The 17214-nt window shown below is 46.5% G+C and overlaps 6 protein-coding genes across 6 annotated transcripts; 3 read left to right on the forward strand and 3 right to left on the reverse strand.

Moving 5' to 3' along the window:
* Positions 1–2076: 2076 nt before the first annotated feature.
* EV420DRAFT_1733771 (uncharacterized protein) lies at positions 2077–2864 on the forward strand (the record flags this gene model as incomplete). The annotated part of the gene is made up of 5 exons (XM_060479970.1): positions 2077–2082; positions 2143–2261; positions 2314–2388; positions 2447–2688; positions 2710–2864. The coding sequence occupies 5 exons, from the start codon at positions 2077–2079 to the stop codon at positions 2862–2864; spliced, it is 597 nt and encodes a 198-aa protein (XP_060323308.1).
* A 2127-nt stretch (positions 2865–4991) lies between these two features.
* On the forward strand, positions 4992–6286 carry EV420DRAFT_1316130 (uncharacterized protein). The gene is made up of 7 exons (XM_060468678.1): positions 4992–5106; positions 5168–5373; positions 5425–5439; positions 5491–5653; positions 5704–5886; positions 5936–6121; positions 6171–6286. Exons 1-6 carry the CDS (start codon positions 5005–5007, stop codon positions 6110–6112), a joined length of 846 nt encoding a protein of 281 aa, XP_060323309.1. The 5' UTR covers positions 4992–5004; the 3' UTR covers positions 6113–6121; positions 6171–6286.
* Positions 6287–6592: 306 nt separating this feature from the next.
* On the reverse strand, positions 6593–7768 carry EV420DRAFT_1486274 (uncharacterized protein; the record flags this gene model as incomplete). The annotated part of the gene is made up of 4 exons (XM_060470370.1): positions 6593–6913; positions 6969–7219; positions 7262–7311; positions 7629–7768. The coding sequence occupies 4 exons, from the start codon at positions 7766–7768 to the stop codon at positions 6593–6595; spliced, it is 762 nt and encodes a 253-aa protein (XP_060323310.1).
* A 516-nt stretch (positions 7769–8284) lies between these two features.
* On the reverse strand, positions 8285–9159 carry EV420DRAFT_1583655 (uncharacterized protein; the record flags this gene model as incomplete). Its single annotated transcript, XM_060474743.1, has 3 exons — positions 8285–8353; positions 8950–9012; positions 9067–9159. Coding segments are annotated over 3 exons (225 nt in total), but the record flags the coding sequence as incomplete, so codon positions are not given.
* A 2463-nt stretch (positions 9160–11622) lies between these two features.
* EV420DRAFT_1583665 (uncharacterized protein) lies at positions 11623–13445 on the forward strand. Its single transcript, XM_060474744.1, has 3 exons — positions 11623–11800; positions 11867–12192; positions 12248–13445. The coding sequence occupies exons 1-3, from the start codon at positions 11750–11752 to the stop codon at positions 13044–13046; spliced, it is 1176 nt and encodes a 391-aa protein (XP_060323312.1). The 5' UTR covers positions 11623–11749; the 3' UTR covers positions 13047–13445.
* Positions 13446–14736: 1291 nt separating this feature from the next.
* Positions 14737–16725, reverse strand: EV420DRAFT_1171328 (uncharacterized protein). The gene is made up of 6 exons (XM_060466198.1): positions 15879–16725; positions 15713–15824; positions 15573–15659; positions 15384–15522; positions 15230–15330; positions 14737–15177 (listed from the first exon to the last, which is right to left on the reverse strand). Exons 1-6 carry the CDS (start codon positions 16492–16494, stop codon positions 14883–14885), a joined length of 1350 nt encoding a protein of 449 aa, XP_060323313.1. The 5' UTR covers positions 16495–16725; the 3' UTR covers positions 14737–14882.
* Positions 16726–17214: the final 489 nt, after the last annotated feature.

Raw genomic sequence — 17214 nt, forward strand, 5'->3', positions numbered from 1 at the left:
GGCATCATTACCTCAGCTCCCGCAACGACCGAAAGGGAGTAATCTACACAGTTGAGGAGAACTTCGGAGAAATACTATTTAGAGAGCATATCGATGAATTCCCAGTCCACGATGGTCGGGTCAGGTGCGTCAAAGGCCTATATCGTTGCGTGAACCAATGGACTTCAATACAATAGTCGAAGCGCCGTCAAGACCTTCGTTCATCTGGCATACTTGAATATGATGAAAGTGATTCTTATGGCTAATTGTTCCACGACTATAGAATAGGGATCTTTTAGTCAATATAATGTGTATGACGTGTAGAGGTGACGTACGAAGGGAGAATCACAGGTTACGCTCATATACCAGGGGATATCCCTTGCAGAGGTTTGTATTGAAGAAAGAAAACGATAACCGCAAAACTGCTTCCTTGGTGCCTGGAAAAGCTAAGTTTCGCGTCTAAAGCTCACAGTCAGTCAGTCGGTCCTCAATTCGACAATGATAGTCCTAGACCCGTAGCGCATCGTCGGGCATGTAAACGACTCAACTATTTTTGAGTCGTCACCCTTTCCCTCGACACAGTTCCCCACAATGATACTTCGTCAAAAATATGATGCCAGATCCAGGGCTCAAATGAAATAGGTTTTTCCTCTGTATGTCGCCACAGTCCTTGAAGATTAATCCTGAAAATTAAAAATTAAGCACTGGAAACCAGAAAATGGATTTGACGAACTCCATGCTGCTTCCGCGGCGTAAAAGAAATCAGCAATGCGACTTGAATTTGAGCTCCAGAGAGCTATTAATAGTTACCCATCTGGTGAATCAACTGAAGCTTGCCATCGTGGAGTGACAGAAAAGGAAGCGGTAAAGGATTTCAACGTTGAGTCGAACCCGGAGCACAGGTAACATCGTGGAAAAGAAGAAAGAGGCGTGTGATCACGTGCTACGAGACGCGGATCGATCACGTGATGGCGTTGGGATCGTTTTAAATTACTCTACCATCTTCTCAATGCTACGCGTCGATGACGCGACGTTGTTAAGTTTTTCTTGTTAATATCGAAAGCAGTTATGCTCTAAAATACTGCATCAAGCTTGTGTCCCCTCCTCGGATAATTATTACAGCATCACTGGCATGCCTGTGGCATGACTCAGGGACATTTCGTCCACTTCAGCCCGAAATCCCGGTCTGTTCTCCTCCGTGACAGAAGATACAAAACAAAATATATAGGTAAAAACTCCCCGTAGATATGGACTACTTCTGCGTGAACGGTCGACTCGTATCTCCGGAACGGTGTGCTAGATGTGCGGCCCAGCAACACCCAGGTCTGATATGAGCTTGTACTGATCATTGGATAGCTAAACCTTGGATACTTTGTACTTTAGACGTTTTCTGCTTCCTACATCTGACCCTGAAGTGTCAGACACGGGTGTTACCGATCCAGCCATAGATCTCGTACTCAGATCGTGGCCTATGTCGTAAAACACGCGACGCTAAAATTTCCTTGTTACAATATCCCCGGTAAATAACGCCTCACCGTTGGTTGCAGATGAAATAACCCTCGAATTTCAGGCCCGAGTGACGGATTTGGAGTTTCGTGTCTTCTTTTGTCTCCCAAATCCGGATGTCTTTTACGCAAGGCCCTGGCTGGTTCTCGAGGCTGTGACGGCTCCGGCCACTCTCTACACCTATCTTTCGAAGCACGCCTTGGACAAGAAGCGGGCGCCACAGACTGACTATCTGATTTTCCAAGGTTACTTTGCTCTTATTTTCATATACCTCGCTTCACAGAGACCCTTTTCAGCCTCACGATCTCAAAAGTCATTGTATTTCGTTCTGTCACGGAATTTTTAATCGCTTTATTTGAAGACAAGACGGCGGGTCATTCCCAGACTTGGAAATAATCACCATTTTTTGAACAGCGAGGCCCCGTTTCCGCGCTTCTAGCAAAGTCCAACCCTGATAGTGCGCCCAATGCTGGACAGATCTAAATTAGGCTACCGTCTTGAATTTAAGCCATCGCTTTGGGCGAGCAAAGTCGTTCTTCAACTTGTTCTCAACCTTTCCCCCCCCCACTATACGCTTGACCCGCTGAAAGTATGGTTGTGAGTAGAGATTTCTTTCTGATTCCTTTTTTGTAATGGCTCATGCATTTTTTTATGTAGACTGTCGCCTCCTCCAGCCGCCGATATCCCTGCGATGAGTGCGTCAAGTCGTTCACAAAGAAATGCGACTTGAAGCGCCACAAGGTACTCCATATGTCGAAAGAGGAGCAAGAGAAAAGGTACGTCTCCTCTTTTCCTTACCGAGATATAACGTTAATTATTTTTCTGCAGGATGTTCAAATGTCCTCATTGCCCGACAATGACCTTGCAATTATCCAACCTAAACGCACATATATATCGTCGACAGTGAGTCTTTTCTCCTCTTTACTTCTGCCTAATCGCCCTGCTTACCCTTATTTCCTAGTAAGGACAAGATCTGCCGTGAGCCCGACGGTGATTTCGCGACGGCAGATCCTGGGGATTTCAGTCGGAACAAGCGAGGTCACAGTCTGGTCCCCAAGCCACGCCAAGGACACCAACATACCCTCGTCATCAACCCCAGACCCAGCGGTGCCATACTGTCACCGTCGCCTACGCCCCCTGCTACTACCCAACAATGGCTTTCATCTACCACATCGATCGGCACCCCGACCCCTAGCTCGCTGGGTGAGTCTTCGAATCCCTCAGCCAGTCCCGTTTTCAGCACCGTGGCAACGTCTTCATATCTCCCTACGCCTTCGCGTAGCCCTACCCCACCCTCTCCCCTTGGTCCTTCAGCGACGCTGTTTATAGTGGGGCCCAAGGAGTACCAGTTACGTCCAATGATACATGGCAACTATTAGGTGAACGTGGTCGGTCTGCAAGTTTATTGCTTCAGGCATAAGGTGATGGACAAGGTTTGGAGGAATGGGCATCGGTGCATGTTATACTAAGTATCCCAAATTCAGTCATTTGTGTTATCATCATCTCCAAATCATCTCAGGCTCAACTCAGGCTTGTCTCCGACCTGTATTGTTGATATCTAGTCCTAACATGACAATACTTAGAGTTTACAAACTGTACTCACCATTGATAATACATAAATAAAATATTTTCGAGGGCACGAAACTCGCGCAGTGTCGTCAACCATCAAGGTGAGAGATCGGCTGTAACTGAAGATGCCGCTTTTTGCCGAATTATCGGAACAAGCGGCAGCACAGCCGATCCCTGAATCGGGCGACGCCGAGGGCCTTTCACTCAAGCCTCGCTTGCGATCCTTGTCTGTCGTCTGTGATGCCGCTCTCAGTACCCAACGAAATCTTGTACAAGATTGTCTTTGAAGTAAGAGCCACCTATGACCCGGATTCCGGAAAGAAACTGCTAATAAGGTTCCAGGCAGATGATCGAACGCGTCGGCAGATTCGACGTACATGCAGACTTCTCAGCGACATCGCCACGCCGCTCGTCTTCCAGTCAATCTACATAGATATGTCCTGGACACGCCGTACTATCACAGTTATCCTATTTCTGAATTCACTTAAATCTGGCCCTAAACTCGCGCAATACATCACTCGCGTTTCCCTCTGTCTGCCAAAAAATTCCCAGCCTAACCCTGTTAGAATATGGATTGCTATTTTTAGAAGAGCGAGCTTGCATGAATATTCTCGCTCGTTCTCCCCATATTCCCCGGGACGCTTACTCATTTTATTGGTGATACATTACTCATCTATTCTAGTACATTCTACGTATTCTGGTAGTATAAAAGCTGTGTAGTTAGTAGGGCATCGCTAGCGCGATTGCCGTGAACATTAGTTCCTTTGTGCTTACCTGTGAACCGCGAGTTCTTACAAACCCTTCCCTCTCCAATGAGGCTGCTATCAAGAATAAAGAGGACATATTGGACTCTTTAGATGCCCTCTTCCTCCAAGCCATTCCATCCATGGTATCGTTAAGACTTAAGAGAGTTTATGTGAGTTTGATGCCGCGGTGACGAGCTTGATGGGTATTGATGAGAACTCATTTTCCCTCAACTGGAATAGTCAGGTGGATTCAGAACCTGGCGGCGCTAAGCCGATGTTCGAACAGTTCGCAAAACTACCCCTCCTGTCCGACCTAAGGATATACGGTTTCAGCGCCTGGGACATACCGTGTGCCCCATTCCGCCGCATTCGGAATCTCAACTATCGAGGACCAGGAAGCACCAATTCTATTACTCTTCTCAGCAACAACTCGGACATAGACGGCTTATATCTTTCTGTCTGGCATTCCAGCTTCGAGGAAGGAGAGTCAATTTCAGTCCTTTCTAGCTCGTTCCCCCCGGGAACCTACAACACCGTCAAAACATTAAAGATACGTGACAACGCATATATCACACGGTATGCAGACGAAATTCCCAGTATCATGCACCATTTACGTCATCTGGAGAATCTGGATGTGCAGATTTCCATACCCCATGAATTTTGGGACAGATTGCGCGATGAGGATGTACATTTGGCGTCTCTCTCATATCATGATTTCCGTATTGGGAGTGCCCTGCTGTCATATCTCATGTCCTATTTCGGACTTTGTGAACTTTCGCTCTGAATCGCTCCGACGACTGATTCTCCTCGTAGGATAGAACATTAGAGTCTCCGGGACTCGCAAATATACGCGGCGTCTCAATCCTTTGGATGCAGTGAGAACCGCCGCAAATCAAATCCATCAGTACATTTTGTCCTTTCGTTTCTCGCCGCTACCGCCCAAAAGGCCTAAATTGCTCTTTTCACCAGACTTCGCCACATATTCGATAAAATACCATGATCGAAAGAACGATATTCAAGCTTTCGAGTTTGAAGTTTTGAAAGATGATGGAGGAAATACTAGTTATGGAGGTGATCCGATGATTCCAGCGATGATTAACGTGTAACATCTACTAACTTATTCTGTCTCAATTTTTGTAGTTAGAAAGCCCCTGTTTTCATTTCGAAAAAGGAAAGTCAAACTTGCTCTCGTCCACCACTACGAATGAGTGCCATCGACAATCTCAAACATCACGCCCTTACGGACAAAGATGGTAATCCGATACGCGGGAGAGATGGTCAGGTTATAACCGGGACGTCGATGACGGTCAGTATATTCGAACCCTGTCATTGCCGCGGGCTTTAGCTAAATGCGCTCACTCACTCAGATTGACCGGACAAAGCTATCTCCTGGTTCTATAGTCATTGCAAATAGTACCGGTAGTCCCGTCATTCTGTCTCGTGAAGAAATCAATCGTGTTATTCCGGATAAGGGGCCATTGCACCATGCTTGCGGGGCATGTCTTAATTGCCCAAGTGCCGGCGAAAAGCAGTATTCTCGCTGTGCGGGCTGCTCAACTACGTATTACTGCAGGTGCGTAAACAAGTTATCTGACGCGTTCTGTTTCCTCAATTGTATCCACAGTCAGCAATGTCAAAAGTAATCTTTTCGTGGTTGTGTCTTGTTACCACTTTGCTCATTCCATAGCAGAGCGCACTGGCCTCAACACAAATCAATGTGTAAGGAGCGAAAAACTGCAAGAGCTCAACTAAAGGAGAGGGAAGAAAAGGCACGTTTGGCTGGGCAGGTGTATTACGATCCCAGAACCTTGACGGAGTGGTATCGGAAGCATGATAGTGCTGTCGAATTTGCTGTGAGTTCTTTAATATTTAATTATTGCTCTTCTAAATACCTTTTTGATAGGCATATCATGTTCTTGAGATATTCAAGGGACCCGAGCATTCGCTCATGGCAACCCACGTCGCCTACTTCGAATTGGACCAGAATCCAGATAGCCCAAATGATGCATCAACCGTAGTTTTGAAGACTGTCGTCGCGTTTGACCGGAAGAAGCTCGAGAAGATGTTTTCCATGCGTCCAGCAAATGTATGTATTGCCAGCCCTTCATTCGTTCCATCCTAATCATGTTTCGCAGATCGAAATGTGCGAACGCTCCATCAAGTCTGGTTATATGATACTGTTCTTTGCAGACGAAAAACATGGCTCAATGTGTATGGAAATGCATCAGGCACCTGCGCCGGACTGGATCAGACCGGTGGACCAGTGGATGCTATATTTCAAGCTTAAGGTGAACAGGGATATAAAGAAGTGACACACGGATGTGAATACTAATCTTAAAATTCGTTGTCTCCTTGCTGACCTTTTTGTAGATACAACGGCTTGATTGTGAGTCGGTGATATCATTCATAGAATCGATATGGACTATTGCCTTCTGTATTATCTCTGAAATTTCTCCTCGTCTTATCGAATTGAATATTCATTTTTTCTGATTTCATCAATTCTCGTCCGTGTGTCTATGTATATCCAAGCATACCAATCTACGAGTACATGTTGTGTAGGCGTAACACGGCTACACATTCCATAATTATTCGCGCATAACGTTGTCCCAGATATCCCGTCCCGTCCCGGAGCATGTTATTGTCGGCACTGTTGAATAGTAGCACACTGAAACCCTTAAACCGAAGTTTCAGCACCAAGAGTCCCACAATAACGAAGTCCGATTCTTTGACAGACCGGTGGCGAGAACAAAAAATGAATATATAAACATCAGTTATCGGTTCATCTTTATACGTCAATCATCATTGGTTTGCTTCCAGAACTTATATTTCCTCCATGATTCCTTTTCCCCGTAATAGTTCAAATACCGCACCTTGAACGCACAAATATTGTTCTTTTGATCGTGGATTTTTATTGAGTAAGTGGCAAAATCGGATGCCAGATACAGCCTAGACCTTTCCTGTGGAGGCTGCGCAAAACGAAAGGCTAAAATGCGCTTATGGATCCGACCCGCGGTCGCCCTCACCGCATCAAATCCAAAGGATTGAGACACCGCATTTATTCGCAGGTCCCAGAGATTTGGCCACGACATTATGAGAGACTCTAATGTCTTATCCTAAGGCCCACAATTAGACATCGTTATTGGCCTTGGGACGACGCAAGGAACTTACAATCACGTTGTTTGCTTCTACTTGGGTTCTGGCTTTATCAGCACATACACGCAGTGATTCCAGGCTACTGCAAAGATTCAAGGCATCTAGCATGGGATGGTCCAAGCACCATTCTCCACTATAGGAGGGCTCGATGTGGACTGTTGTTAGCCACCAGGAATTTGAGGCAATGATGTTTGGCAGAAGGTTTTGGATATGGGGATCATCGGTGGTCGAGCGAGCGAATATGTGAAGTGACAGTTCACAAAGTCCTGTATAGGACATGAGATATGACAGAAGAGCTCTCGAAATACCGTCCTGAAGATACGAGAGAGACGCCAAGTATATTCCATTATCGTGCAATCTGTGCCAAAATTCATCAGGTAAGGCGATATGCATGTACAGACGCTCCAGGTGATAAAAATGGCGCATGATACTGGGTATTTCGTGTGTGTATAGTTCTGTGTATGTGGTGCCCCTTAATCGGAATGTTTTTAAGGCCCCCGGAGACGGGCACGGTGAATTCTGCGTTCGCGTTCGCGTGCGTGCGTTTGCGTTTAAACGCATGCGTTTGTCACGCTTGCGTTTGCGTGTGCGAACTCGACAAAGATGCGTTCGTGCGTAATAATGCTTTTATGTACTTTAGCTATCAAATAGGTGGAATGTAACAGTATAACGTACTCGTAAAAGATCTCAGCACCGTAATTTGATGGGAACAAGGTCTCAGCCCGTAGAAGGACACTCTCCCCGGCTAAGTGTGAACCCACCTGATCACTCATGTGGATATTTCCCTCCAGAAGACACGCCTCGAGGGTTTCCATGGATATTGGACTATGTTAGAGGTATGAAATTAGTATGAGCAATATAAACAGATCGGAGGAAAGAGAACCAGTTCAAGGGGTCTCAGCTAAATCTTGGTAGGTTTCCGCAAATTATATTGAGATATATACAGCAGGAATCCATTGGAGAATCTCTCTTAAGCTTAGAGAATGTAGCCGAGCACATATGAAGTGCAACGGGAGAAGCCACCACAGTTCAACTCGAGTTCAACACAGCCTAACGCAAACGTGACACGCCGTCACAACCATCGTCACATTTGCGTTCTCGTTTGCCTTTTGTCTCGAACGCATGCGTTAGTTTGGGCAACGCGTGCGTTTATTACAATGACGCTCGCGTTCGATTTATTAACGCATGCGTGACTTATTGTTGAGTTGCGTAAGTGAGTTGCGTCGATTCGAGAGGTGCACACAACTTACAAGTTTTTTGGTTTACCAAAAGTCCAAAAAATGCAAGGGTTCACAACTATTTCAACACGAAATGATACTGAAGCAGGAGGATTATGTTCTAAGACATATTACAACAAAATCAACGCCTTTATGACTTTCCAAGATAGTCTCACACTGTTTCTAAGTCATAGAAAGTAGCGATGTACAGGGCCTGGCTCAAGCCCGAAAGCCAGGCCAAGCCGGGCCAAGCCAAGCCCTCCAAAGCCGGGCCCTGGTGTCGGGCTTGAAGAGGGCTCGGGCTCAGGCTTTAGATTCAGAAAGCCCAAGCCCAAGGCTTAGGCCCGGGCTTTAGAAGATGCTGTAGCGCTATAACTGGGCTTTATAAATGACTACGTGGTGATTTTGTCGAAGCTCTACAGTCTCTCAGAAATGTGTGGTTGCAAAATGACAATCAATATTTCCATGACCAAGTACTCGACAATACCTGAGGCTTCTGGGAAAGTTGTTATTCTTCAATATAGTAAGTAAAACAGCAGATTTACGACACAAACATCCCCCTTCAAAGACAAGACTATAGTCAATAATGCACTCGACAACTGAAAAGTGTATTATTGGAACTCAAAACATGACTATCACTTCCTGCTACCCAAGCCCTGGCCTGAGCCCGAGCCAAGCCCGAGCCCTGTAGGGCTTGGGCTCAGGGCTCGGGCTTATGATTTCGAAAGCCAGGCCAAGCCGGGCCCTGTACATCGCTAATATTAGAAAGCTGCCAATACATGTCCAGGAAATACATCAAAAGTAGGTAAGTGCGCCATGTAAATACACATGATAGTATTATTCTTGAAGGTACAGTAACTATTATCGGGTCACGCATGTGAACGCATCGAAGGAACGCAAACGCATCCGAGTCGAACGCATTCAAACGCAGTTGAACGCACGCACGCAAGGGTCGAACGCAGAATTCTCCTCGCCCCCCGGAGACAACAGACTAAGAAGTACTGAAATTGACCGTCCTTCTTCGGGGTTGGAAGGCCAGACAGAAACATCTAAACTTTCCAGGTTCGGATTGTTGCTGAGAAGAGGAATAAAATGGGCGCTTCCTGGTCCGTAATAATTGAGATTCCGAATGTGGTGAAATGGAGAACACGGTACATCCCATTCCCCGAAATTGCATATCTCAAGGTCGGATAGGAGGGGTAGATTTCCAAACCGTTCAAACATTAGCGTAGCATAGCTCGGTCCCGTGTCTCCGCTGCTGCTCCAACTGTAGGCAAAAGGGTCATTATCAACAATGAAGCCCATCAAAATCTAGTCCAAAACTCACGACAACGATCTCAACGAGACCATATATGGAACAGCTTCAAGGAAGAGGGTATCCAGGGAATCCAATTTATCCTCTTTCCTCTTAATACTAGCCGCATTGGCGCAACGGGAAGGCTTGGACCGGAATTTTTTGGGCAGATAGAGGGAAAGATGAGTGATGTATTGCGCTAGTTTGGGGCCAGATTTAAGCGATTTAAGAAACGAGGAAGCTGAATTTGGTCGGCGGGTCCAGGATAAGTCTATGCCGATTGACTGAAAGGCGAGGGGTGTGGCGATGTCGCTGAGAAATTTGCACGTACGTCGAAGCTGCTGACGTGTGCGATTATCTGCCTGAAAGCCTGTTAGCAGTTTCATTTCGGTATTACAACATGCTTTCTCACTTGAAACGCAATATTTTCCAGGATTTCGCTAGGTACCGAGAGCAGCATCGCTGACGAGGGATAAAGATCGTGAAGGAAGAACGCCCAAACGCCCACCTGCCGAGTCGGCTTGAAGCGCCATCTTCGAATGGAATTGGATGCCGGACTTCCATCATTCTTCGGTATTGACCAAATGACCGCCGCATGATCCATCCAGGTAAACTACTAGTCTTAGTGACCACATCTCTTATTAAGTGCATTCTGGTGGACACTGGTTCCTTGGCTTACCTTCTATGGAATTCTTTCCTGCTAACTGTTGGTCAACCGGGTCCTGAATGAATCCAATGAAACCGACGTCATTATGAGCTTCTGGTTGGGCCATATATATAGTTCCAATAAGTGGTACAAATTGGTAAAGACACGGTTAATGGCTAAAGTAAAATCAATCGTCTGATTGACCGATCTGAACAAAATCTCTTTGGGGTACTATTCAACATAAGCCATTTTCATACGTCCGCTGCTGCCGATGTTAGTTTCCATCTCCATGATCGCCAGAGCCATGATGAGGTGGCGGTCGCCAGGCATGATCCCAGAGGTACATCTTCTGTCAATTATTCAATAGTATTAGTAAACCCTTGTAGCTTCGAATACTTTACCTCTTCATATCCTTGTATATCCTGACGTCTAGCCCTCTAGCTAAATTCACGGTGTTCACGCGAACAAAAACATTGTAAAAACATTGCTAGCTGCATCCGGGACCTTATCTTCAACGTGACCGAGTTGTTATCCTGTGCAGTAGAGCCATAGTGCTGGAGGTTAACCAAGATGAACTTGAACCTGTTCAAGTGTTATTTGAACATAACAGCGCCTGTATGCAATTGGACGATGTAGATCATTTAAATCTCCCCATAAAATCCGCATCTTTTGCTCCATAGTCAGGAAGGCAATCCGAACCTTACATCCTTCTTTACCGTCATAAATATCGTTTAATAATCCACGTCTCGGGTGCACAGCTTAGAACACCTCGCTTCATGTAGGACGGCTCGATATACGAGGTAAAGGTTGATGATGTCGTATGTAAACGAGACGTTCCTCGAAGGAGATCAAGAACGCTTGCATGGAAGGTAGCCAAGAGGAGTGCGATGCCACCTCAGCTGAGCAACTCAGTGCCTTGTAGGGGAAGAACTCTGCGATGTGTTCGTGAGATCCCATTTTCTGAATCATTTCCTCGAGAGTGAAAGAACAGAGGGCTGAAGAGTTTGCTTGTATTTCTGACGTATAACCTAGAGCATGGCGCACCTAACGCGTTTTCTATGCTGAAGACACACCGGAAAATGCTGGGATGGCTACGTAACAAAGCGGATGAAGGGTGTGGCGTGCATGCGTGTTAAGTAGGAGATGTTCTGCAGATGGCTGATAGCTATGATAAATGATGCGCTGAGGTGATCAGGAGGCAACGAAAATGAATGAAGGTTATGACGAACTCCTCTGACTCTGATATCCGCGAAGACCGATTCGGTGTGATACTGGGTCACAGAGCGGCGAGGCTGTCTAACGTTGCCACTGCAATTTACAGTCTGAGTGGTGATGTTTTCCGCTGAAATAGTTGAAAGGTAAAAAGTTGTCTTACCATTTCTTTCAGCATTGAAAAAGAGAACTTGCGCTTGACAGTAGTACTAGTAGACGTGGCCTCCCTGATGGCATGTCAGCCGGGCCGGAATCAATTCGGGTACTATCAATGCCGCGGCGTCTGCGGCAATGCTTCATCACAACTTCATCATCGCAGTCGTCACCAAACGCCGAGTATAGCCTCAGTCCTATTCTTGTTTATAAGGTAGCCCAGAATCTCCATGGCGTTGCTCTACCATCGTGTAGCTTGATTGACCACAACCATATGATGTTTTCCTCCCTCCCTTTCGAATTGTTACGCAAAATCGCCTCTCTGGTATGTGCAACAGTACTTCGGGAACGTAATACGGAAGGACCTCACTCATCCATCTGTTCATTCCAGCTCAGCCTTGAAGAAAACAAGAATTTGCGGTTGACTTCCAAGAATCTCTGCCGTCTGGCCACTCCTCTAGTATTTCAAACAGTATCTCTATATCTCAATGACGACCGTCATTACCAGAGATGCATGTCATTGCTTGAGGCATTGGGCACCCCATCTTACTTGACTCAGCACATAAAAACTCTTTTTATCGATGGGTCTTTCAACCCACCTTACGGAAAAGGTGGATTTTGGGATAAAATAATGAACAGAAGGCGCCGTGCTATTTGTTTGATTGAGAAGCGCCTTCTCAGGGCTATGCCCTCTCTCGCCTCTTTGAAATCATTGTAGTAAGCACTGTTACCTCTGCACTCTACGTACTCGTACTCATCTTCGAATCTGTAGTTTCTCTGGCTTTTATCCGGGAGAGCTGAGTCCGGATTCAGTAAACGCTATAATGCTCGCTCTGAGCAATCTTCCCCTTCTTTCTCTTCTCGACATCAATTTTCACCGTGGTCGAACGTCATATTTGGACTTCCATGATCTTGATAGCATCACCTTCACTGTTGGAGAGCACATGCTGCATGTTGTCCCTTCCCTTGTAGCCCGCAGTCCAAATCTAACGCGATTACGGCTGGTTTGTTCTAAACAAGAGGGAGTCGTGCCTGCCCTGAGCGTCTTTTCTGGCATTCATAAAGGAAAGCTCAGCCGCGTAGAGCAGCTAACCTTGGAGGGCGCTCTCATATTGCCCACACATGACGTTCCAATAATTGTACCGCACCTTCGCCATTTGACTTCCCTCCGGATCCTCATCACCGACGTTGCTGAAGAATTTTGGTCCGCTCTACGGATTGAGATGATTCATCTAGAAGACGTATCTGTGGACATTGTGAATGATGCCCTTCTGGAGTACCTCGGGTCGTACTCTGGCTCCAGATCCATGATGCTTATCACGAGACAGGAAGACGATAACGGCTCCTCCCAGTTCTGGAATAGTATCCTTCCCAGACATGCTGATACCCTTGTGGAACTGTACGTTCTACCCGATCACGCCGGCGGATGGTGTCTTGACAATAAATCACTCAATTATATAAGACTGTGCAAGCGTCTTGAGATCCTTCGGGTCAAAGTCGATCAGGAGACACTGGATGTCAAGGACGGAACCAATATAATCGTAGGTACCAATGTACAGATACATGTTTGACTACTTACCTCCACTTTTCAGACCCGAATTCTAGAAAATATCCACGAGTGGCCTTGTCTGAACAGTCTTGATTTTCTTTCCATTCCCCCGCCCGTCATTTCCTTTGAACCAAGTAACGATGACTTTGGTGCAATTTGGAAGATTGTCGTTTCATTTCGTTGTATCAAGCCCACGGACCAAGCTCTTTGTCTGAAGGTATCCATCGACTACGCCGATTATCGTCTGTCGAGGCGTAAGTTCGACCTTGGAGAATATTCATTCAGAAGGGTTCATAGATTGTTCCGCTTCGGGCCTCCTTCCAATGAGGAGGAATTCTACTCCCCTTAAATGTAGACGCACTATGTCTGTCCATAATATGTATGCTTAGTACATCAAAATGAAATCTCTCCTCCTTGATCAGTAACTTGGCAGTTCTCGAACAACTGAATCGTGAGGATGGTGGCGCAACATGAAACGTCTTGCCACCATACCCGGTCAATCATCACGGTAAGGCGCATATAATAAGCCGCAAACATGTTCCTCGCACTACCGGTGAAGCCAATCTCAAACGTTAGCATGATCATTCGAAAAAGCTAGATGTCTGATTGGAGTATCTTAACATAGCCCATGGATTTGGGGACTTGAGCTCCTTCTTCAAGTACCTCTAATCCTATACTCAGCACATCGAGCTGCCCAGACCAGTGGGCAAGAATGCGCTAGGATCACCCTGTTTTCCAGCCACAGCGAGGGATTCGGTCGGACCCAAGCGGAACCTGCATCATCTAAACATCATGAAGTTGAGCACCTGCGGCATGAAAAGTGAGAATTAATAGTTCGCCGCCGTTTCATGACATCCTAATGAATAATGATGCGAACCCGAACGTACTCAAATTGACGCACGCAGTGTTCCGCTGAGCCCGTCCGACGTCGGCAGCGGTCGGCATCCAAAAAGTGTGATCTCGTGACTCCGTTCCCACGCCGCAGACGCGAGCTGCACAGTGGTCGCGTCTTGATCACGTCGACAATCGCCTTCCTTCCTTACATCTTTATGCTAATTTTTTCGCTCCAAATATCTTAAATTGGCCTGAAATATTTATAGGTGCGGCACTCCCTTGAACCATAACCCAACATTCTGCTTAGTTTCATTTACTAGCAGAAGAGACTACAAAGTGATTTTAAACAATGCTAGGCTCTAACTCCATCCCGCTGCGGCGGCATCGCCATCCAACATCAGGAAATGCCTTCCTTCAATCCTAGCGCTCCTAATTACCTCGGAACATGTCCGTGTTCTCATACTCGTGTGAGATGATACACGACTGGTCTCTAATTGCACAGTGTCTACATCTCTGTAGAGTTGCTACGCAGTGATGGCTGTCCGCTCCCGAAACATCTCTCTAGATAGCGTCAGGTACATAAGTGATAGTATGTGGTCTTTCTTCGAGTTTCACGGCGAATCATCATAGATATCAAAAGTGCCGTCAATCTTTTATTCAGTGCGGTCCCTGTTCAACCCTGTTCATCCGATAAGTTGAGCGTCTGTGTAATGGTAGGTTTGATGGAGATTAGCGTGGCGCTGCACGCTGAGTACTCGGAGTGCAGGGTTAAGGACCCCCAACTCCTACTTCGTCTCTGAAGTCAAAACGGTCGTAACGGTAAGGAGATGCAAGTTCGTTCCGGTCTTTGATATGATGAACTACCGGCGCTGCTCATACCGGGTTTTCCGGCTTCCAAGAATATGTTATACAGAAGTAATACACTGTACATAATGCAGGGTATAAGAATAATTTAGGAACTGCGTAAGGTGCGAATGGATCTTCCGTAATAGACAAATCAAATTAAATAGTTTAAACGAAACACTTAAAGACTTCTCCTCCAAGCCGGCCTCGAGCTGTTCGAAACGACTGGTGACTGATACTCTCTATACAACGAACGAGCATCCCATTCGATAGGACCATTCTCGGGCGGCGAAGAACTCGAAGGAGAAGGGCATCCAACAAGGCTTGGCCCAATGCCATCTATGATGATCTTGAATTCAGATCGCCCACGATGGAGCTCCCCATTCGCGAACTGCTCCTGTATCGTTTCGTGTGCCGCAGGATCAAACCATAATGTATGGATGATCTGCCTTTCCATTTCGAACACATCTGGAAACCTACCAGACAATCAGATGACGAACGACGTCTGAACAACGAAAGGCATCGCACCGCGAAGTAAAATCAGAGAACACTTCTTCGTAGACATTTTCAACAGATATCTGGGATCGAAGGTTTTCAAGGGAAAGTTGTTTTATTCGTTCGTGATTAATCTAGGGTGGGATCAGTCAGTACGAAAGGAGTTCGTTACGGATTGATGATATACCATATTAGCTAGTCGGTACATAGATTTTGGGGAGCAGGTAGGGAAGTCATCAGATTCGTGTATCCGGGTTTCACGGACACTGTTCAGGATCGAGAAGCACAGACGGCCCGTGTGAAGGTAAAGAAGTAAACATTTCCACCTATGCCGGAATTAACCCGAGCCGAGAAACGACAATATGAATGTACTTACGTTCTGTATGAAACGTGGTTCAAAACGCAAGCGTGTCCCATTCTATGAAGACGCGGCGAGTCCAAGTTGGAACGATCTATGGAGCACCTAGGTTATCGGATGAGAATTTTCGGCAGACCACATCTTCAAGAAGATCGCACCAGTCATCTTCCTCTGGATCGTCTTCCAAATCGCTGTCGTCGCCATAGTCATATTCATCTGTGTTGGGGGAGAAGCTGTCGTCGGTTTCGTCGACGATATTTTCCATTATGACTGCAAATAAGTTTAGCGTCTAGCTATGGTTAGGGCCGAAGAAACGGTAATTACCACGGTCAAGGCTGTCCGTTATATTGAACAAAGCACGTTTACTCCCAAAAAGAGCTTTTCGTTCGCTGACTCTCCCGCCATATGATCGTCGATTGTACAAGTAGAAGGTGATGTCAAAGAACTCCCCAGTTTTAATGGCATCGTGAAACACTCGAGATGCCTTTGCAGGATATACAGTACAGACAGTGGGAGAAGGCACCGAAGTCCTAAGGAAAGCGACAGTAAATTCGAACACCAAATTGGCATCCGGTCTGACGAGCATTTTCCTAGGATCTATCCTGGCGGCAACGAACATTTTGGGTCGGGGAGTCGCCACCGTGGTGGGACCCAGGCAGTATGCGCGTGTCGGAGATACAGCCATTTTCCCAGAAATGGATAGGGCATAGCCTTGGAAGTCGGCACTGTCTGGTGTGATATAGCCAAAGTCCACTTTTATTTCTCGTTGGTCATCCGCAGTTCCGGAGGAGCGAACGAAGAAGGTCCATCCTAAGGAGGAGGTGAAGCCTTTCTGCGGGTACCGATGTTCATGAAAGTCACTGGGGAATGTGAAAGTCGTCTTCATGGCCAGGGGGTCCACGGAGACAATTCGATAGGGTTCTGTAAGAAGCATAGTCATGACTGCGGCTAAATGCGGCTAATTCATGAGCTGTAGTTGCTCTGATATAGCCGTACAGTGAGGGCAATTGCAAGGCGTGGTAGACCCTCTTTAAGGTGGTGGTAAAGAAAGGATGGTATCAGCTGTTGGCTGCCCTGCTTTGACTCAGAACTGCTCAAGTGACGGCGTGAGGAGCAAAGATCTTGAAACACTACAAGGACATTCTGAAACATCGGCCGTATGATAGATGCTGTTAGAAGCGTCATCGAGAAAGACCATGCACCGCCATTCATGATTGCCGCGAGGCGATTCATATTGGGCATTTGTAGAGTTCGGCCCCGACCAAAGATAAGTGCATGTCGCCGGATATAAATCTAGTCCAGGTCTAATCGAGGTCAAGGTACGAAGCATCATTCTCTTAGGAAGGGGTATTTGACGGATTCCTGCAGGTACAGGACTTCAGCTTCGGTGAGCGACAGAAATATACATGGAGACCTATCCGTTACCTTCGTCCATTAGAATGGAAGGATTCGACTCCGCATGGTTACTAGGTAGGTCTCCTTTCGTGGACTAGAACGAAGGACCACTGTGTACTGAAGAAAATTCCGGGACCTCGGTCCGATCTCCGCATCTCTGCCACTAACCACCATCTCATCTCCGATCTTTGGCTGTTTGAATGGCCTTTGGCCTCTCTGTTGGGAGAATTAGAGCGCTTTTTGGACTTTTCGTCTTCTCCTATTA

The sequence above is a fragment of the Desarmillaria tabescens genome (genome assembly GCF_030435595.1).
Source record: "Desarmillaria tabescens strain CCBAS 213 chromosome Unknown EV420scaffold_84, whole genome shotgun sequence".
Classification (NCBI taxonomy): domain Eukaryota; kingdom Fungi; phylum Basidiomycota; class Agaricomycetes; order Agaricales; family Physalacriaceae; genus Desarmillaria; species Desarmillaria tabescens.